We start from the raw sequence: 22,868 nt of genomic DNA, 5'->3' as shown, positions 1-22,868 counted from the left end.
GGGTCTGTATACAGTTCTATGAGATTAAGCTCACCTCTATAGATACATCGGCATCCTCCTGATCCCTCTTTTCTCTCTGCACGGTCCCTGCGCGACTCGCGCTCAGCAGCGTACTCTGGCTGTACGGCCTCACGCACTTGACGTCACTCATTCTTGAATTAGTCGTTCCGCAAACCTCGTAATTATAGACATGCTGCAACGTTCCGTCTGCGTAAAGTGGAGGGTAGTAGGGGATGACCGGGAGGTTCCCAGGGGACTTATAAAATAGTCTTTTCTGTCTCCACCTGTAGATTTTCACTGATATTATAGCAATTACGGATAAAATGAATAGAAATGAAACCGCTGCAAGAGATAAAATTAAGTAAAACGTCAAGCTGTCATGATTTTCCTTCTCGTGCGTAAAGTCGGTGAACTCGGAGAGCACTTCCGGGAAGCTGTCCGCCACCGCCACGTTCACGTTGACTGTAGCTGAGCGCGAGGGCTGTCCGTTATCCTCCACTACAACAGTCAGTTTCTGTTTGACGGGATCTTTATCGGTCACCTGACGTGCAGTTCTTATTTCTCCATTCTGTGCGCCCACTTCAAACAGCGCTCTGTCTGTAGCTTTCTGTAGTTTATATGAGAGCCAGGCGTTCTGGCCCGAGTCCACGTCCACAGCCACCACTTTAGTCACCAGGTAACCAACATCTGCAGCGCGAGGCACCATTTCGGCCACCAGGGAGCCACCAGTCTGCACAGGATAAAGGATCTGGGGCGGGTTGTCATTCTGGTCTTTGACAAGGATGGTCACAGTGGCGTTGCTGCTGAGTGGCGGAGAGCCTCCGTCCTGCGCTTTCACCAGGATGCGCAATTCTTTGATGTGCTCAAAATCAAACGCGCGCACAGCGAGGATGACGCCACTCTCAGCGTTAACGGACACGTAGGATGACGCGACTCCGCCGCTGATCTGGGTGTCTTCGAGAAAATAAGAAACGCGGGCGTTGTTCCCAGAGTCCTTGTCCCTTGCCTTCACAGAAAAAATGGACACGCCCGGGGAATTATTCTCCGTGACGTATGCAACGTAGGAGCTCGTCTCAAAAACGGGCGCGTTGTCATTAACATCTGATATCTTCACCGTCAGGGTTTTGTTGCTGGAAAAACGTGGAGATCCCTGATCCGCGGCTGTTATGGTTATGTTGTATTGCGGGACCTTCTCGCGGTCCAAAGGATGGTCGGTAACGACGCTGTAAATATTGATGTTGGAGGAAGAGGATTTAATCCGAAAAGGCGCGTCGGGGTTGATGGACACACGGACATCCCCATTTTTACCCGAATCGACATCTTTAATGTTCAACATCGCCACCACCGTGTCTGGGGCGGATTCCTCCGGGATCAGGTTAGAAAAGGTGATCATGGTGATCACGGGGGCGTTGTCGTTCACGTCCAGGACGTCAATCTGCACTTTGGCGGTGTCCATCAACTTCCCGTGATCGATCGCGTTCACGTTGATTTTGTACTGCCTTTTGCTTTCGTAATCCAGCCTCCCCGCCACTTTGACGTCGCCCGTGTGACTGTCTATCTCGAACACGTCCGAAATGCTGTCTGTGGCGTGCGAGAAGGAGTAGGACACCATCCCGTTCGTGCCCGCGTCCGCGTCGGCGGCGCTGACCGTCAGCACCAGCGTCCCTTTGGGCGCGTCTTCGGGCAGGGACGCTTTGTAAAGCAGGGAGTTGAAGACCGGCGCGTTGTCGTTCGCGTCCAGCACGTGAACGTGTATTTTAACGGTGCCCGTCTTCTGCGGGGAGCCGCCGTCGACAGCGGTCAGCAGCAGGACGTGGTCTTCTTTAGTCTCCCTGTCCAGCATCGTCTGGAGAACCATCTCCAGATACGTGCTGCCGTCCGAATGGGAGTGCTGGTTTAATTTAAAATTGTCACTGGGCAGCAGGGAATACGACTGAATCGAATTTACTCCTACATCCGGGTCCTTCGCATTCTCTAGCGAAAAGCGTGTGCCTGTGGTCGACAACTCGGATATTTCTAATCGTACCTCTTTGTCCGGGAATGCGGGTGCGTTGTCGTTAATGTCCACTATTTCCACGTCAACTCGGTGCAGCTCGACAGGATTTTCTAGGATGATCTGGAAATGCAACGCGCAATGGGACGCCTGGGCGCAGAGCTCCTCTCTGTCGATCCGGTCCTTCACCACCAGCGCGCCCCGGTCATTATTCAGCGCCAGGTACTCACGGCCGTCTTCGGTAAAAACCCGAGCACGGCCCGATCTCAGCCTCGTCACGGTCACACCCAGGTCCTGCACGACGTTACCGACGACAGAGCCTTTCGCCATTTCCTCGGGAACGGAGTAGCGGACCTGTCCGTGCGCAACGCGAGCCGCGGACACGAACAGAACAAGGAGGAACGTCGGCAGCCGTCCGCCGTGGCGCGGAATCATTTTCCAATAAAGCAGGAGGACGGTGAAAACGGACAAGAATAGAAAAAACGCGTTTGGATCCCAGTCCAAAGAAATAATATCGTACGACGGAAAGCACGTCGAACAAACCTTTGTCCCCGAAGCTCGAACACTCAAAAGATAGAACGCAACGAGGGGACGGTTCTTCACACAGAATGCCCTTAAAATCGTTCTCTGACCAACAGCGGCACTTAGAGCATTCACTATACATTGCAGCTAAAGAAGTCCACTGAATAAATAATAAAAGAAAATAATAATACAATAATAATAATAATAACAATACGTTCAAATATTATAGAATATTGCAGGTGGAATTTTGTTTTAAAAGAAGCATTCAAATTCCCCCAAAACAGATGTACAAACTACTTAATATAGATTTGTGAAAGTGTACAAAGTCTCACCTGTGACTGAAGCGTCTGAGACTCATTATCCTCGCTGTTCTTTTGCGCATTCTTTTTGTATGTCAAAGTTTCACTGGCATCAAGGCTTATGATACTTTCGCTGAAAGGCCTGAGGTATTTCACGTCACTCTTCCTAGAGTCCGTCGTCATACAGACCTCGTAATTGTACATTTGCTGTAAAGTTCCTGTGCGTCCGGTGTCTGCGTAATGAGGTGGGTAGTACGGAATAACAGGCAGGTTGGACTGACAGAAGAGGCGAGATTGTCTCCATCTGTAGATCTTTACTGATATTATAACAACTAGACAGCAGATGAAAAGGAAAGACACGGCAGCCAGAGCCAGAACCAAGTAAAAAGTCAGATTTTCGTTCTTCTCCTTCTCGTGCGTAAAGTCGGTGAACTCGGAGAGCACTTCCGGGAAGCTGTCCGCCACCGCCACGTTCACATTGACTGTAGCTGAGCGCGAGGGCTGTCCGTTATCCTCCACTACAACAGTCAGTTTCTGTTTGACGGGATCTTTATCGGTCACCTGACGTACAGTTCTTATTTCTCCATTCTGTGCGCCCACTTCAAACAGCGCTCTGTCTGTAGCTTTCTGTAGTTTATATGAGAGCCAGGCGTTCTGGCCCGAGTCCACGTCCACAGCCACCACTTTAGTCACCAGGTAACCAACATCCGCAGCGCGAGGCACCATTTCGGCCACCAGAGAGCCACCTGACTGTATCGGGTAGAGGATCTGAGGCGCGTTATCATTTTGGTCCAGTATCAGCACATGCACGGTGGCATTGCCGCTTAGTGGAGGAGATCCTCCATCCTGAGCTCTAACGTTGATTTTAAAACCACGAAGTTGTTCATAATCAAAGGAGCGTGCAGCGTAAATCACCCCTGTTTCAGCGTTTATAGAAACTAAAGACGATGAAGCAGCTCCGTTCACCTCAGTTTCCTCCAGCAGGTAGGACACTCGGGAATTCTGGCAGCAGTCAGTGTCTGATGCTCTAACAGTGAATATTGACACACCGGGTGAGTTGTTCTCCACGAGAGTCGCCGTGTACGACGTTCTCTCGAACGCTGGAGGATTATCGTTCACATCAGACACTCGCAGGTGGATTGTTTTGTTGCTAGAGAGAGCTGGAGACCCCTCATCTGTTGCGATGATGGTGATGTTGTACTCAGACAGCAGCTCCCTGTCCAGCGTCTCTTCTGTCAGTAAAGTGTAGTAGTTTTTCAGGGACGATTTAATAATGAAGGGTGTATTTTTACTAATAGAGCAGCTCACTTGACCATTCTGTCCCGAGTCCAGATCTTTGATATTAATCACAGCTACAGTTGTTCCAATAGGAGCATCTTCAGAAATAGGATTAGTAAAGGAGGTTAATGATATTACAGGGGAGTTATCATTTACATCAATTATGTCGACAATTAACACACATGAATCAGTGTGTCCTCCATGATCTTTTGCTTCTATATTTATCTCGTACTTATTTGTCTTCTCAAAATCAAGCTTTCCAGTAACAATGACGTCACCTGACTTGTCATTAATCTGAAACAATCCGTGTGCGTCTGTTTGTAGAAAAGCATAAGTCACTTCACCATTGACCCCTTTATCAGCATCTGAGGCATGAACTGTAGCGACAGGGGTCCCTTTAGACGAGTTTTCTGGAACTGATGCCCTATAAATGTTCTTACTGAAAACTGGAGCATTATCATTAACATCCAGTACTTTTATATTTATTTTCATAGATCCCGCTTTAGGAGGATTTCCTCCGTCATTAGCTGTTAAAAATAAAGCGAAATCTTCTGTCTTTTCTCTATCAACAGGGGTTTGTAAAATCATTTCAATATAATTTTTACCTTCTGAACGTGCATCCTGTTTAAGTACGAAATTATCGGTGGGTTTTAAGTTATACCCCTGTATTGCATTAACTCCGACATCCGGGTCATATGCGCTCTCCAACACGAATCGCGATCCTGGGAGAGCATTTTCCCTTATTTCAATATCGATTTCATCTTTCGGGAAGGTAGGCGCGTGATCATTCACATCCACAATTTCTACAGTCACTTCAAAAAGCTGAATAGGATTTTCTAGAAGGATCTCGAAACTGAAGCTGCAGGGCGATGTCTGTTTGCACAGTAGCTCTCTGTCGATCCTCTCACTCACCGCCAGCGTCCCTTTGTCTGTGTTCAGCTCGACATAAGGACCGCTATCCCCGGCTATAATACGAGCTCGGCCGCTGCGAAGACGTTTCAGATCAATTCCTAAATCCTCCGCGACGTTCCCGACGACGGATCCTTTGCTCATTTCCTCCGGTATAGAATACCGCACTTGTGCAGCAACGTTGCAGGCAACCGCGAGCAGAAAAAAGGCCAGAGTTTCACCGGACATTATTCCGTGTTGAGCGCTGAGTGACGTCACTTGAAAGCGGTGAACGATGAATTCCAATTCCGATTATAATCCTAATATTCTGCGCGGTGCAATAAAAACACGTTTACATGGACACGCTCACTATAACATGCACAGATCTAGAGCCACGTTGACGTGTCTGCCTCGGAAACATGTCGGCTTCTTCTGACTCCAAGCGATGCTGTACGGGAGGTAGGAGTGAAATGTTCCACTGAAACATCTCACCATCTTAACCAACAGCGTCACTTACTGTCCGATTAAAGAAGTACTTATAAAACTGATTTAAAGTGCAGGAATATTTGATACAGGTAACCAGCAAAGCATATGATCAGAATCAGTAAAACCGCACGTTTAATGATTGGTATCAAACTATGTTCTGCAGAAACACGAGCGAGTTATATTTTCTGTGCACCCAAGACGCCATTATCAACTGTCTTCATCGTGACACATTTTACATGAAGTACCGGAAAGCAGACTGCGCTGTAGAATGCAGGCGCTGTCCACACCCGCAAGTGCTGAAAATAGATTATTTCTGTAAAACGTGCAAATCATCACCAGAAAACGCTGCAGTTTATAACAGTGCGCTACAATATCAGACATGTGATAAATATTACGTTGAAACACATTCAATAGAATTTCAAATCAATTCTGACCAAAACACAAAAATTGCAAGATTTTTTCATGCCCCTTTGAAATATAATGACAGATGTGACGATGATTACGTCCAATAAAAGACCATATTGTTTTTTACATGTTACAGGCAAAACTGTGCAGACAGAGAATTAAGGAAAATTGATAATCTGAGGGGACATATTTATAATGACACAAGAGCGTCCAAACAATGTGTATATTAATAGAGCAATTTAGTGAGAAAATCTCTGTTTTTGAAAAGATTTGTATTGATTTCATTTAATTAAACTGATTGGTCAGTAACTCAAATTTACTTCTAGGTTATAAGGTGGGTAACATCTGCACAGAGAAGTATTGTTCTTAATTTTTTTCATTATTGTGACTGAAAGCAATAAAATCAGGGGGTTCTGTCATTACGAACAATGCATTGGAACTTTAGGCTCTAAAATAAAAATAAATGAAGAGATCACAAATATGAGCTATAAAGAAAATATATTCTCACCTCTTCCAGCTCCTCCAATAAATCTTTTTCTTTCTGCAACCGTCGCAGAGTCTCTTTGGGGTCCATTATTAAAACCCCCTGACTGCTGGGTCTGGAAAATTTACAGTCACTCTTCCTAGAGTCTGTCGTCATGCAGACCTCGTAATTGTACATTTGCTGTAAAGTTCCTGTGCGTCCGGTGTCTGCGTAATGAGGTGGGTAGTACGGAATAACAGGCAGGTTGGACTGACAGAAGAGGCGAGATTGTCTCCATCTGTAGATCTTTACTGATATTATAACAACTAGACAGCAGATGAAAAGGAACGACACGGCAGCCAGAGCCAGAACCAAGTAAAAAGTCAGATTTTCATTCTTCTCCTTCTCGTGCGTAAAGTCGGTGAACTCGGAGAGCACTTCCGGGAAGCTGTCCGCCACCGCCACGTTCACATTGACTGTAGCTGAGCGCAAGGGCTGTCCGTTATCCTCCACTACAACAGTCAGTTTCTGTTTGACGGGATCTTTATCGGTCACCTGACGTGCAGTTCTTATTTCTCCATTCTGTGCGCCCACTTCAAACAGCGCTCTGTCTGTAGCTTTCTGTAGTTTATATGAGAGCCAGGCGTTCTGGCCCGAGTCCACGTCCACAGCCACCACTTTAGTCACCAGGTAACCAACATCTGCAGCGCGAGGCACCATTTCGGCCACCAGAGAGCCTCCTGACTGTATCGGGTAGAGGATCTGAGGCCCGTTATCGTTTTGGTCGAGTACCAGCACATGCACGGTGGCATTACCGCTTAGTGGAGGAGATCCTCCATCCTGAGCTCTAACGTTGATTTTAAAACCACGAAGTTGTTCATAATCAAAGGAGCGTGCAGCGTAAATCACCCCTGTTTCAGCGTTTATAGAAACTAAAGACGATGAAGCAGCCCCGTTCACCTCAGTTTCTTCCAGCAGGTAGGACACTCGGGAATTCTGGCAGCAGTCAGTGTCTGATGCTCTAACAGTGAATATTGACAAACCGGGTGAGTTGTTCTCCATGAGAGTGGCCGTGTACGACGTTCTCTCGAACGCTGGAGGATTATCGTTCACATCAGACACTCGCAGGTGGATTGTTTTGTTGCTAGAGAGAGCTGGAGACCCCTCATCTGTTGCGATGATGGTGATGTTGTACTCAGACAGCAGCTCCCTGTCCAGCTTCTCTTCTGTCAGTAAAGTGTAGTAGTTTTTCAGGGACGATTTAATAATGAAGGGTGTATTTTTACTAATAGAGCAGCTCACTTGACCATTTTGTCCCGAATCCAGATCTTTGATATTAATCACAGCTACAGTTGTTCCAATAGGAGCATCTTCAGAAATAGGATTAGTGAAGGAGGTTAATGATATTACAGGAGAGTTATCATTTACATCAATTATATCGACAATTAATACACACGAATCAGTGTGTCCTCCATGGTCTTTAGCTTCTATAGTTATCTTGTACTTATTTGTCTTCTCAAAGTCAAAATTTCCTATAACAGTGACATCACCTGATTTCTCATTAATCAGAAATAAACCATCTGGTACGTGCCTGAAACCATAAGTCACATCACCATTAACCCCCTTATCAGCATCTGAGGCATGAACTGTAGCAACAGGGGTCCCTTTTGGGGCGTTTTCTGAAACTGAAGCTCGGTAAATCTTTGTTTTAAAAATAGGACCATTATCGTTGGCATCAAGCACTTTAATATTAATTTTCATAACGCCTGTCTTTGAAGGCTTTCCCCCATCTGCAGCAGTTAAAATAAGAGACATTTCTTCTGTTTTTTCTCTGTCGACTGGGGACTGCAAAATCATTTCTATGTGTTCATTACCGTCTGAAAGTAGTTCATGTTCAAGAACGAAATTATCAGTTGGTTTTAGACTGTAGCTCTGTATCGTACTTAAGCCGACATCCGGGTCATAAGCGCTGTCTAACAGAAAGCGGACTCCTGGGAGAGCAGTTTCCATGATTTCAATATCGAGTTCATATTTCGGGAAGGTAGGCGCATGATCATTCACATCCACAATTTCTACAGTCACTTCAAAAAGCTGAATAGGATTTTCTAGAAGGATCTCGAAACTGAAGCTGCAAGGCGATGTCTGTTTGCACAGCATCTCTCTGTCGATCCTCTCACTCACCGCCAGCGTCCCTTTGTCTGTGTTCAGCTCGACATAAGGACCGCTATCCCCGGCTATAATACGAGCTCGGCCGCTGCGAAGACGTTTCAGATCAATTCCTAAATCCTCCGCGACGTTCCCGACGACGGATCCTTTGCTCATTTCCTCCGGTATAGAATACCGCACTTGTGCAGCAACGTTGCAGGCAACCGCGAGCAGGAAAAAGGCCAGAGTTTCACCGGACATTATTCCGTGTTGAGCGCTGAGTGACGTCACTTGAAAGCGGTGAACGATGAATTCCAATTCCGATTATAATCCTAATATTCTGCGCGGTGCAATAAAAACACGTTTACATGGACACGCTCACTATAACATGCACAGATCTAGAGCCACGTTGACGTGTCTGCCTCGGAAACATGTCGGCTTCTTCTGACTCAAAGCGATGCTGTACGGGAGGTAGGAGTGAAATGTTCCTCTGAAACATCTCACCATCTTAACCAACAGCGTCACTTACTGTCCGATTAAAGAATTGCTGATAAAACTGATTTAAAGTAAAAATAAATAAATAAATAAAAAAAGATACAAGTAACCAGCAGTGCAGATAATCAAATTCAGTAAAACCACACGTTTAATGATTGGTATCAAACTATGTTCTAAAGAAACACGAGTGAGTTATATTTTCTGTGCACTCAAGGATTCGGACCCGTAATCGCAAGGTTGCGGTTTCGAATCCTAAAGCCCCCAAAATGCCACTGAGCAAAGCGCCGTCCCCACACACTGCTCACAAGTCACCTCTCATGGCTGCCCACTGCTCACCAAGGGTGATGGTTAAAAGCAGAGGACACACTTAATTATGTCACCGTGTGCTGTGCCGCAGTGTTTTACAATGACAATATCTTCACTTTCAGGTTTACTTTTTCTTTTTAGAAGCAGACTGTGCATTAGAATGCAGGTACTGTCCACATAGACCAGTGCTGAAATTATGTTTAATCTGTAAAACGCGCAAATCATCACCAGAAAACTTTATGAAAGTGCGCGACAATATCAGACATGTGTTAAAGATTATGCTAGTTGTAATGCTATTGTTCAAACCCGAATTTCAAACCAATTCTGAATGAAGTATGACAAAATATAAGAATTTTTCAGACCCCTTAAAAAAATAGAAAGATCTGATGATGAATACGTCCAAAAAAAAAAAAAAAGGTATGAGGTTTATGACATGTTACAAGCAAAACTGTGCAGATAGAGATGATCTGGGGGACAGATTTAATATGACACAAGAGCGTCATATATATATATATATATATATATATATATATATATATATATATATATATATATATATATATATATATATATATATATATATATAGATATATATATATATATATATATATATATCTATATCTATATATATATATATATATATATATATATATATATATATATTTTTTTTTTTTTTTTTGAGAACATTTAGGTAAGAATTTATCACATTTTGAAAATATGTCTTTGCTTTTCTTCAATTAAATTGATTGTCCTGAGGAACAACGTTCACTCTGTGGTCTAAGGTGGGTAATATCTACACAGAAAAGTATTGTTCTTAATCTTTTTTTATTATTGTGACTGAAAAGCAATAAAAGCAGATTGATTCTGTCATTATGAACAATGCATTGGAACATAAGGCTCTAAAATAAAACTAAATGAGGAGATCACAAATATGAGCTATAAAGAAAATATGTTCTCACCTCTTCAGAAACATCAAGATCCTCCAATAAATCTTTCTCTTTCTGCAACCATCGCAGAGTCTCTTTGGGGTCCATTATTAAAACCCCCTGACTGCTGGGTCTGGAAAATTTACAATCACTCTTCCTAGAGTCCGTCGTCATGCAGACCTCGTAATTGTACATTTGCTGTAAAGTTCCTGTGCGTCCGGTGTCTGCGTAATGAGGTGGGTAGTACGGAATAACAGGCAGGTTGGACTGACAGAAGAGGCGAGATTGTCTCCATCTGTAGATCTTTACTGATATTATAACAACTAGACAGCAGATGAAAAGGAACGACACGGCAGCCAGAGCCAGAACCAAGTAAAAAGTCAGATTTTCATTCTTCTCCTTCTCGTGCGTAAAGTCGGTGAACTCGGAGAGCACTTCCGGGAAGCTGTCCGCCACCGCCACGTTCACATTGACTGTAGCTGAGCGCGAGGGCTGTCCGTTATCCTCCACTACAACAGTCAGTTTCTGTTTGACGGGATCTTTATCGGTCACCTGACGTACAGTTCTTATTTCTCCATTCTGTGCGCCCACTTCAAACAGCGCTCTGTCTGTAGCTTTCTGTAGTTTATATGAGAGCCAGGCGTTCTGGCCCGAGTCCACGTCCACAGCCACCACTTTAGTCACCAGGTAACCAACATCTGCAGCGCGAGGCACCATTTCAGCCACCAGAGAGCCTCCTGACTGTATCGGGTAGAGGATCTGAGGCCCGTTATCGTTTTGGTCGAGTACCAGCACATGCACGGTGGCATTACCGCTTAGTGGAGGAGATCCTCCATCCTGAGCTCTAACGTTGATTTTAAAATCACGAAGTTGTTCATAATCAAAGGAGCGTGCAGCGTAAATCACCCCTGTTTCAGCGTTTATAGAAACTAAAGACGATGAAGCAGCTCCGTTCACCTCAGTTTCCTCCAGCAGGTAGGACACCCGTGAATTCTGGCAGCAGTCAGTGTCTGATGCTCTAACAGTGAATATTGACACACCGGGTGAGTTGTTCTCCACGAGAGTCGCCGTGTACGACGTTCTCTCGAACGCTGGAGGATTATCGTTCACATCAGACACTCGCAGGTGGATTGTTTTGTTGCTAGAGAGAGCTGGAGACCCCTCATCTGTTGCGATGATGGTGATGTTGTACTCAGACAGCAGCTCCCTGTCCAGCGTCTCTTCTGTTAGTAAAGTGTAGTAGTTTTTCAGGGACGATTTAATAATGAAGGGTGTATTTTTACTAATAGAGCAGCTCACTTGACCATTTTGTCCCGAATCCAGATCTTTGATATTAATCACAGCTACAGTTGTTCCAATAGGAGCATCTTCAGAAATAGGATTAGTGAAGGAGGTTAATGATATTGAAGGGGAGTTATCATTTACATCAATTATATCAACAATTAATACACATGAATCTGTGTAACCACCGTGGTCTTTAGCTTCTATTTTTATCTCATATTTATTTGTTTTCTCAAAGTCAAAATTTCCTATAACAGTGACATCACCTGATTTCTCATTAATCAGAAATACACCCTCTGGTACGTGCCTGAAACCATAAGTTACATCACCATTAACCCCCTTATCAGCATCTGAGGCATGAACTGTAGCAACAGGGGTCCCTTTGGGGGCGTTTTCTGAAACTGAAGCTCGGTAAACCTTTGTTTTGAATATAGGAGCATTATCGTTGGCATCAAGCACTTTTATATTAATTTTCATAACGCCTGTCTTTGAAGGCTTTCCCCCATCTGCAGCAGTTAAAATAAGAGACATTTCTTCTGTTTTTTCTCTGTCGACTGGGGACTGCAAAATCATTTCTATGTGTTCATTACCGTCTGAACGTAGTTCATGTTCAAGAACGAAATTATCAGTTGGTTTTAGACTGTAGCTCTGTATCGTATTTAAGCCGACATCCGGGTCATAAGCGCTGTCTAACAGAAAGCGGACTCCTGGGAGAGCAGTTTCCATGATTTCTATATCGATATCATCTTTCGGGAAGGTAGGCGCATGATCATTCACATCCACAATTTCTACAGTCACTTCATAAAGCTGAATAGGATTTTCTAGAAGGATCTCGAAACTGAAGCTGCAGGGCGATGTCTGTTTGCACAGCAGCTCTCTGTCGATCCTCTCACTCACCGCCAGCGTCCCTTTGTCTGTGTTCAGCTCGACATAAGGACCGCTATCCCCGGCTATAATACGAGCTCGGCCGCTGCGAAGACGTTTCAGATCAATTCCTAAATCCTCCGCGACGTTCCCGACGACGGATCCTTTGCTCATTTCCTCCGGTATAGAATACCGCACTTGTGCAGCAACGTTGCAGGCAACCGCGAGCAGAAAAAAGGCCAGAGTTTCACCGGACATTATTCCGTGTTGAGCGCTGAGTGACGTCACTTGAAAGCGGTGAACGATGAATTCCAATTATCCTAATATTCTGCACGGTGCAATAAAAACACGTTTACATGGACACGCTCACTATAACATGCACAGATCTAGAGCCACGTTGACGTGTCTGCCTCGGAAACATGTCGGCTTCTTCTGATTCCAAGCGATGCTGTACGGGAGGTAGGAGTGAAATGTTCCTCTGAAACATCTCACCATCTTAACCAACAGCGTCACTTACTGTCCGATTAAAGAACTACTCATAAAACTGATTTAAAGTAAAAATGAATAAAAAAAAAAAGATACAAGTAACCAGCAGTGCAGATAATCAGAATCAGTAAAACCGCACGTTTGATGATTGGTATCAAACTATGTTCTAAAGAAACACGAGCGACTTATATTTTCTGTGCACTCAAGGAATCGGACGCGTAATCGCAAGGTTGCGGTTTCGAATCCTAAAGCCCCCAAAGTGCCACTGAGCAAAGCCCCGTCCCCACACACTGCTCACAAGTCACCTCTCATGGCTGCCCACTGCTCACCAAGGGTGATGGTTAAAAGCAGAGGACACATTTATTTGTGTCACCGTGTGCTGTGCTGCAGTGTTTCACAATGACAATAACTTCACTTTCAGGTTTACTTTGACTTTTTAGAAGAAGCAGACTGTGCTTGTAGAAGGCAGGTACTGTCCACATAGACCAGTGCTGAAATTATATTTAATCTGTAAAACGCGCAAATCATCACCAGAAAACGCTGTACTTTATGAAAGTGTGCTACAATATCAGACATGTGTTAAACATTATGCTAGTTCAAATGCTAAAGGTCAAAACTGAATTTCAAACCAATTCTGAATGAAGTATGACAAAATATAAGATTTTTTCAGACCCCTTAAAAATAAATAGAAAGATCTGATGATGAATACGTCCAAAAAGAAAAAAAAAAAGGTATGAGGTTTATATATATATGGTAAGAATTTATCACATTTTGAAAATATTTCTTTGCTTTTCTTCAATTAAATTGATTGTCCTGAGGAACAACGTTCACTCTGTGGTCTAAGGTGGGTAATATCTGCACAGAGAAGTATTGTTCTTAATCTTTTTTTATTATTGTGACTGAAAAGCAATAAAAGCAGATTGATTCTGTCATTATGAACAATGTATTGGAACATAAGTCTTTAAAATAAAACTAAATGAGGAGATCACAAATATGAGCTATAAAGAAAATTGTCACAGCCAATACACCTCCAGCCCACCAGAGAGCACCAGACCAGACAGAGAGACGGCAACCCGGAAGAGGAAATGAGAGCGGGCAGCGTAGAGTATAAAAGTCAGGTAACTCCGAGGAGACGCTGCCCGCTCTTTGAGTTGAATCTATTCCCCAGAGACGCTAGCCTTTTTTTCCCACGCCCAGCTGACTAGAATCCACGACCACGACCCTTGCCTGTCCCTGACCACGAGCCTTGCCTGCCCCCTTTATTACGAAGATCTACGGACGGATTCCACCTCGACACCACGACCTTCGCCTGCCACTGACACTGAGTTTGCCTGACCCTTGTAAGAAGACGATCTCCCCGCTACCCCCCACGAAGCCCTAGTTCTCTCCACGCCGCGCTGCGGCGCGTCCACGATTCCACTCCCGTTACCTCCGGCCTCCCTCTCCCCGACCAAACGCTTCCGGTCCTCCTCCCCAGCGCGTCCTATGTCTGCTCCCCGTGCGACGACTTGTCCCCTTGCTCCCAGCATGCCTGCAAATGCGTCCCCGAACTCCAGCAGTGACAAAAATATATTCTCACCTCTTCCGAAACATCAAGATCCTCCAATAAATCTTTCTCTTTCTGCAACCGTCGCAGAGTCTCTTTTGGGTCCATTATTAAAACCCCCTGACTGCTGGGTCTGGAAAATTTACAATCACTCTTCCTAGAGTCCGTCGTCATGCAGACCTCATAATTGTACATTTGCTGCAAAGTTCCTGTGCGTCCGGTGTCTGCGTAATGAGGTGGGTAGTACGGAATAACAGGCAGGTTGGACTGACAGAAGAGGCGAGATTGTCTCCATCTGTAGATCTTTACTGATATTATAACAACTAGACAGCAGATGAAAAGGAACGACACGGCAGCCAGAGCCAGAACCAAGTAAAAAGTCAGATTTTCATTCTTCTCCTTCTCGTGCGTAAAGTCGGTGAACTCGGAGAGCACTTCCGGGAAGCTGTCCGCCACCGCCACGTTCACATTGACTGTAGCTGAGCGCGGGGGCTGTCCGTTATCCTCCACTACAACAGTCAGTTTCTGTTTGACGGGATCTTTATCGGTCACCTGACGTACAGTTCTTATTTCTCCATTCTGTGCGCCCACTTCAAACAGCGCTCTGTCTGTAGCTTTCTGTAGTTTATATGAGAGCCAGGCGTTCTGGCCCGAGTCCACGTCCACAGCCACCACTTTAGTCACCAGGTAACCAACATCCGCAGCGCGAGGCACCATTTCGGCCACCAGAGAGCCTCCTGACTGTATCGGGTAGAGGACTTGTGGCGCGTTGTCGTTTTGGTCGAGTACCAGCACATGCACGGTGGCATTACCGCTTAGTGGAGGAGATCCTCCATCCTGAGCTCTAACGTTGATTTTAAAACTGCGAAGTTGTTCATAATCAAAGGAGCGTGCAGCGTAAATCACCCCTGTTTCAGCGTTTATAGAAACTAAAGACGATGAAGCAGCTCCGTTCACCTCAGTTTCCTCCAGCAGGTAGGACACTCGGGAATTCTGGCAGCAGTCAGTGTCTGATGCTCTAACAGTGAATATTGACACACCGGGTGAGTTGTTCTCTACGAGAGTCGCCGTGTACGACGTTCTCTCGAACGCTGGAGGATTATCGTTCACATCAGACACTCGCAGGTGGATTGTTTTGTTGCTAGAGAGAGCTGGAGACCCCTCATCTGTTGCGATGATGGTGATGTTGTACTCAGACAGCAGCTCCCTGTCCAGCGTCTCTTCTGTCAGTAAAGTGTAGTAGTTTTTCAGGGACGATTTAATAATGAAGGGTGTATTTTTACTAATAGAGCAGCTCACTTGACCATTCTGTCCCGAATCCAGATCTTTGATGTTAATCACAGCTACAGTTGTTCCAATAGGAGAATCTTCAGAAATAGGATTAGTGAAGGAGGTTAATGATATTACAGGGGAGTTATCATTTACATCAATTATGTCGACAATTAATACACACGAATCAGTGTGTCCTCCATGGTCTTTAGCTTCTATAGTTATCTCGTACTTATTTGTCTTCTCAAAATCAAGCTCTCCAGTAACAGTGACGTCACCTGACTTGTCATTAATCTGAAACAATCCGTGTGCGTCTGTTTGTCGAAAAGCATAAGTCACTTCACCATTGACCCCTTTATCAGCATCTGAGGCATGAACTGTAGCGACAGGGGTCCCTTTAGACGAGTTTTCTGGAACTGACGCCCTATAAATGTTCTTACTGAAAACTGGAGCATTATCATTAACATCCAGTACTTTTATATTTATTTTCATAGATCCTGCTTTCGGAGGATTTCCTCCGTCATTAGCTGTTAAAAATAAAGCGAAATCTTCCGTCTTTTCTCTATCAACAGGGGTTTGTAAAATCATTTCAATATTTTTATTACTTTCTGAACGTGCATCCTGTTTAAGTACGAAATTATCGGTGGGTTTTAAGTTATACCCCTGTATTGCATTAACTCCGACATCCGGGTCATATGCGCTCTCCAACACGAATCGCGATCCTGGGGGAGCATTTTCCCTTATTTCAATATTGATTTCATCTTTCGGGAAGGTAGGTGCGTGATCATTCACATCCACAATTTCTACAGTCACTTCAAAAAGCTGAATAGGATTTTCTAGAAGGATCTCGAAACTGAAGCTGCAGGGCGATGTCTGTTTGCACAGTAGCTCTCTGTCGATCCTCTCACTCACCGCCAGCGTCCCTTTGTCTGTGTTCAGCTCGACATAAGGACCGCTATCCCCGGCTATAATACGAGCTCGGCCGCTGCGAAGACGTTTCAGATCAATTCCTAAATCCTCCGCGACGTTCCCGACGACGGATCCTTTGCTCATTTCCTCCGGTATAGAATACCGCACTTGTGCAGCAACGTTGCAGGCAACCGCGAGCAGAAAAAAGGCCAGAGTTTCACCGGACATTATTCCGTGTTGAGCGCTGAGTGACGTCACTTGAAAGCGGTGAACGATGAATTCCAATTCCGATTATAATCCTAATATTCTGCGCGGTGCAATAAAAACACGTTTACATGGACACGCTCACTATAACATGCACAGATCTAGAGACACGTTGACGTGTCTGCCTCGGAAACATGTCGGCTTCTTCTGATTCCAAGCGATGCTGTACGGGAGGTAGGAGTGAAATGTTCCTCTGAAACATCTCACCATCTTAACCAACAGCGTCACTTACTGTCCGATTAAAGAACTACTGACAAAACTGATTTAAAGTGCAGGAATATTTGATACAGGTAACCAGCAGTGCAGATATCAGATTCAGTAAAACCACACGTTTAATGATTGGTATCAAACTATGTTCTGCAGAAACACGAGCGAGTTATATTTTCTGTGCACCCAAGACGCCATTATCAACTGTCTTCATCGTGACACATTTTACATGAAGTACCGGAAAGCAGACTGCGCTGTAGAATGGAGGCGCTGTCCACACCCGCAAGTGCTGAAAATAGATTATTTCTGTAAAACGTGCAAATCATCACCAGAAAACGCTGTAGTTTATAACAGTGCGCTACAATATCACACATGTGATAAATATTACGTTGAAACATATTCAATAGAATTTCAAATCAATTCTCACCAAAACACAAAAATTGCAAGATTTTTTCATACCCCTTTGAAATATAATGACAGATGTGACGATGATTACGTCCAATAAAAGACCATATTCGTTTTTTACATGTTACAGGCAAAACTGTGCAGACAGAGAATTAAGGAAAATTGTCGATCGGGGGGGACACATTTAATATGACACAAGAGCGTCAAAATAATGTGTATATTAATAGAGCAATTTAGTGAGAAAATCTCTGTTTTTGAAAAGATTTGAATTGATTTCATTTAATTAAACTGATTGGTCAGTAACTCAAATTTACTTCTAGGTTATAAGGTGGGTAACATCTGCACAGAGAAGTATTGTTCTTAATCTTTTTCATTATTGTGACTGAAAGCAATAAAATCAGGGGATTCTGTCATTACGAACAATGCATTGGAACTTTAGGCTCTAAAATATAACTAAATGAGGAGATCACAAATATGAGCTATAAAGAAAATATATTCTCACCTCTTCCAGCTCCTCCAATAAATCTTTTTCTTTCTGCAACCGTCGCAGAGTCTCTTTTGGGTCCATTATTAAAACCCCCTGACTGCTGGGTCTGGAAAATTTACAGTCACTCTTCCTAGAGTCTGTCGTCATGCAGACCTCATAATTGTACATTTGCTGTAAAGTTCCTGTGCGTCCGGTGTCTGCGTAATGAGGTGGGTAGTACGGAATAACAGGCAGGTTGGACTGACAGAAGAGGCGAGATTGTCTCCATCTGTAGATCTTTACTGATATTATAACAACTAGACAGCAGATGAAAAGGAACGACACGGCAGCCAGAGCCAGAACCAAGTAAAAAGTCAGATTTTCATTCTTCTCCTTCTCGTGCGTAAAGTCGGTGAACTCGGAGAGCACTTCCGGGAAGCTGTCCGCCACCGCCACGTTCACATTGACTGTAGCTGAGCGCGAGGGCTGTCCGTTATCCTCCACTACAACAGTCAGTTTCTGTTTGACGGGATCTTTATCGGTCACCTGACGTGCAGTTCTTATTTCTCCATTCTGTGCGCCCACTTCAAACAGCGCTCTGTCTGTAGCTTTCTGTAGTTTATATGAGAGCCAGGCGTTCTGGCCCGAGTCCACGTCCACAGCCACCACTTTAGTAACCAGGTAACCAACATCTGCAGCGCGAGGCACCATTTCGGCCACCAGAGAGCCTCCTGACTGTATCGGGTAGAGGATCTGAGGCCCGTTATCGTTTTGGTCGAGTACCAGCACATGCACGGTGGCATTACCGCTTAGTGGAGGAGATCCTCCATCCTGAGCTCTAACATTGATTTTAAAACCACGAAGTTGTTCATAATCAAAGGAGCGTGCAGCGTAAATCACGCCTGTTTCAGCGTTTATAGAAACTAAAGACGATGAAGCAGCCCCGTTCACCTCAGTTTCCTCCAGCAGGTAGGACACTCGTGAATTCTGGCAGCAGTCAGTGTCTGATGCTCTAACAGTGAATATTGACACACCGGGTGAGTTGTTCTCCATGAGAGTCGCCGTGTACGACGTTCTCTCGAACGCTGGATGATTATCGTTCACATCAGACACTCGCAGGTGGATTGTTTTGTTACTAGAGAGAGCTGGAGACCCCTCATCTGTTGCGATGATGGTGATGTTGTACTCAGACTGCAGCTCCCTGTCCAGCTTCTCTTCTGTCAGTAAAGTGTAGTAGTTTTTCAGGGACGATTTAATAATGAAGGGTGTATTTTTACTAATAGAGCAGCTCACTTGACCATTCTGTCCCGAATCCAGATCTTTGATATTAATCACAGCTACAGTTGTTCCAATAGGAGAATCTTCAGAAATAGGATTAGTGAAGGAGGTTAATGATATTGAAGGGGAGTTATCATTTACATCAATTATATCGACAATTAATACACATGAATCTGTGTAACCACCGTGGTCTTTAGCTTCTATTTTTATCTCATATTTATTTGTTTTCTCAAAGTCAAAATTTCCTATAACAGTGACATTTCCTGATTTCTCATTAATCAGAAATACACCCTCTGGTACCTGCCTGAAAGCATAAGTTACATCACCATTAACCCCCTTATCAGCATCTGAGGCATGAACTGTAGCAACAGGGGTCCCTTTGGGGGCGTTTTCTGAAACTGAAGCTCGGTAAACCTTTGTTTTGAATATAGGAGCATTATCGTTGACATCAAGCACTTTTATATTAATTTTCATAACCCCTGTCTTTGATGGCTTTCCCCCATCTGCAGCAGTTAAAATAAGAGACATTTCTTCTGTTTTTTCTCTGTCGACTGGGGACTGCAAAATCATTTCTATGTGTTCATTACCGTCTGAACGTAGTTCATGTTCAAGAACGAAATTATCAGTTGGTTTTAGACTGTAGCTCTGTATCGTACTTAAGCCGACATCCGGGTCATAAGCGCTGTCTAACAGAAAGCGGACTCCTGGGAGAGCAGTTTCCATGATTTCTATATCGATTTCATCTTTCGGGAAGGTAGGCGCGTGATCATTCACATCCACAATTTCTACAGTCACTTCAAAAAGCTGAATAGGATTTTCTAGAAGGATCTCGAAACTGAAGCTGCAGGGCGATGTCTGTTTGCACAGCATCTCTCTGTCGATCCTCTCACTCACCGCCAGCGTCCCTTTGTCTGTGTTCAGCTCGACATAAGGACCGCTATCCCCGGCTATAATACGAGCTCGGCCGCTGCGAAGACGTTTCAGATCAATTCCTAAATCCTCCGCGACGTTCCCGACGACGGATCCTTTGCTCATTTCCTCCGGTATAGAATACCGCACTTGTGCAGCAACGTTGCAGGCAACCGCGAGCAGGAAAAAGGCCAGAGTTTCACCGGACATTATTCCGTGTTGAGCGCTGAGTGACGTCACTTGAAAGCGGTGAACGATGAATTCCAATTCCGATTATAATCCTAATATTCTGCGCGGTGCAATAAAAACACGTTTACATGGACACGCTCACTATAACATGCACAGATCTAGAGCCACGTTGACGTGTCTGCCTCGGAAACATGTCGGCTTCTTCTGATTCCAAGCGATGCTGTACGGGAGGTAGGAGTGAAATGTTCCTCTGAAACATCTCACCATCTTAACCAACAGCGTCACTTACTGTCCGATTAAAGAACTACTCATAAAACTGATTTAAAGTAAAAATGAATAAAAAAAAAAAGATACAAGTAACCAGCAGTGCAGATAATCAGAATCAGTAAAACCGCACGTTTGATGATTGGTATCAAACTATGTTCTACAGAAACACGAGTGAGTTATATTTTCTGTGCATCTAAGGAATCGGACGCGTAATCGCAAGGTTGCGGTTTCGAATCCTAAAGCCCCCAAAGTGCCACTGAGCAAAGCCCCGTCCCCACACACTGCTCACAAGTCACCTCTCATGGCTGCCCACTGCTCACCAAGGGTGATGGTTAAAAGCAGAGGACACGTTTTGTTATGTCACCGTGTGCTGTAATGCAGTGTTTTAGAAGAAGCAGATTGTGCAGTAGAATGCAGGTACTGTCCACATAGACCAGTGCTGAAATTATATTTAATCTGTAAAACGCGGAAATCATCACCAGAAAACGCTGTACTTTATGACAGTGCGCTATAATATCAGACATGTGTTAAACATTATGCTAGTTGTAATGCTATTGTTCAAACCCGAAACTCAAACGGATGACAAAATATATATTTTTTTGCAGACCTCTTTAAATTAAATAGAAAGATGCGATGATGATTACGTCCAAAAAAAGGCATAGAGGTTTATGACATGTTACAAGAAAACTGTTCAGATAAAGAATTATATAATACTGATGATCTGGAGGAACAGATTTAATATCACACAAGAGCATCAAGATATTTAGTTTTTTAGCATATTAAAAAAAAATGGTGAGAAACTGTCTTGTTTTGAAAATATGTCTTTGCTTTGATTCAATTAAATTGATTGGTCTGGTGAACAACTTTCACTCTGTGGTCTAAGGTGGCAAATATTTGCACAGAAAAGTATTGTGCTTAATCTTTTTTATTATTTTGACTGAAAAGCAATAAAAGCACATTGATTATGTCATTACGAACAATGCTTTAAATCATTATGCTCTAAAAAAAAAATAAATGACGAGATCACAAATATGAGCTATAAAGAAAAACTGTTCTCACCTCTTCAGAAACATCAAGATCCTCCAATAAATCTTTTTCTTTCTGCAACCGTCTCAGAGTCTCTTTGGGGTCCATTATTAAAACCCCCTGACTGCTGGGTCTGGAAAATTTACAGTCACTCTTCCTAGAGTCCGTCGTCATGCAGACCTCGTAATTGTACATTTGCTGTAAAGTTCCTGTGCGTCCGGTGTCTGCGTAATGAGGTGGGTAGTACGGAATAACAGGCAGGTTGGACTGACAGAAGAGGCGAGATTGTCTCCATCTGTAGATCTTTACTGATATTATAACAACTAGACAGCAGATGAAAAGGAAAGACACGGCAGCCAGAGCCAGAACCAAGTAAAAAGTCAGATTTTCATTCTTCTCCTTCTCGTGCGTAAAGTCGGTGAACTCGGAGAGCACTTCCGGGAAGCTGTCCGCCACCGCCACGTTCACATTGACTGTAGCTGAGCGCGAGGGCTGTCCGTTATCCTCCACTACAACAGTCAGTTTCTGTTTGACGGGATCTTTGTCGGTCACCTGACGTGCAGTTCTTATTTCTCCATTCTGTGCGCCCACTTCAAACAGCGCTCTGTCTGTAGCTTTCTGTAGTTTATATGAGAGCCAGGCGTTCTGGCCCGAGTCCACGTCCACAGCCACCACTTTAGTCACCAGGTAACCAACATCTGCAGCGCGAGGCACCATTTCGGCCACCAGAGAGCCTCCTGACTGTATCGGGTAGAGGATCTGAGGCGCGTTATCGTTCTGGTCTTGAATTAATATTTTTACAGTAACGTTACTATACAAACTCGGCGAACCCCCGTCTTGAGCTCTTACGCAGAAATAAAAGCTTTTAATTTGCTCATAATCAAAAGACCGCACTGCGTGGACAACTCCACTGTCAGCATTTACAGACACGTACGAGGAGACGGGAGCGCCGTTAATCGAGCTCTCCTCCAGTAAATAAGTAACACGGGCGTTCTGGTTCCAGTCCGCGTCGTGCGCCTTTACAGCGAGCACGGCGAGGCCGGGGCCGTTATTTTCCCCCACGAGGCCTTCATACAGCGCTCTCTCGAAGACGGGCGAGTTGTCGTTCACGTCTGATATCTGCAGTCTTAAAGTGACGCTGCTGGAGAGGGAGGGCACTCCGTCGTCCGAGCACGTCACGCTCACGTTAAACTCGGAGTTCTTCTCCCTGTCCAGCGTATCGTCGGTCAGCAAGCTGAAGAAACGATCCGAGGTGGATTTAATGGCGAATGGTATGCTCTCGTCGATATCACACCT

The 22,868-nt window shown here is 44.4% G+C and overlaps 2 protein-coding genes across 41 annotated transcripts in view; both read right to left on the bottom strand.

Moving 5' to 3' along the window:
• The window catches only part of LOC114791987 (protocadherin beta-16-like), a 258,171-nt gene that overhangs the window by 45,744 nt on the left and 189,559 nt on the right, over positions 1–22,868 (bottom strand). For 2 of the 40 annotated variants that reach the window (XM_028982654.1, XM_028982676.1), the window contains exons 1-2: positions 6,518–8,918; positions 2,848–3,003 (exon numbers count right to left, since the gene is read on the bottom strand). The exons of 33 other annotated variants lie outside the window; for them this stretch is intronic. In XM_028982654.1, the coding sequence (XP_028838487.1) occupies positions 2,848–3,003; positions 6,518–8,740 (2,379 nt within the window). In that variant the 5' untranslated portion in view covers positions 8,741–8,918. Of the gene's footprint in view, positions 1–34; positions 2,562–2,847; positions 3,004–6,379; positions 8,919–10,239; positions 12,610–22,868 lie in introns of those variants that run through there. 5 more of the 40 variants (XM_028982663.1, XM_028982677.1, XM_028982647.1 and 2 more) reach the window with 3 other exon arrangements.
• LOC114792102 (protocadherin gamma-A11-like) lies at positions 12,704–16,953 on the bottom strand. The gene is made up of 2 exons (XM_028982979.1): positions 14,362–16,953; positions 12,704–12,720 (listed from the first exon to the last, which is right to left on the bottom strand). Exons 1-2 carry the CDS (start codon positions 16,787–16,789, stop codon positions 12,704–12,706), a joined length of 2,445 nt encoding a protein of 814 aa, XP_028838812.1. The 5' UTR covers positions 16,790–16,953.

This window comes from Denticeps clupeoides, chromosome 6 (assembly GCF_900700375.1).
Source record: "Denticeps clupeoides chromosome 6, fDenClu1.1, whole genome shotgun sequence".
NCBI lineage: Eukaryota > Metazoa > Chordata > Actinopteri > Clupeiformes > Denticipitidae > Denticeps > Denticeps clupeoides.
The sequence above is the reverse complement of the archived record's forward strand: the minus strand, read 5'-3'. Positions and strand labels throughout refer to the sequence as shown.

Excerpts from the sequence above, each read along its gene's own strand:
- LOC114792102 (XM_028982979.1), bottom strand. The coding sequence starts at position 16,789 with ATGTCCGGTGAAACTCTGGCCTTTTTTCTGCTCGCGGTTGCCTGCAAC.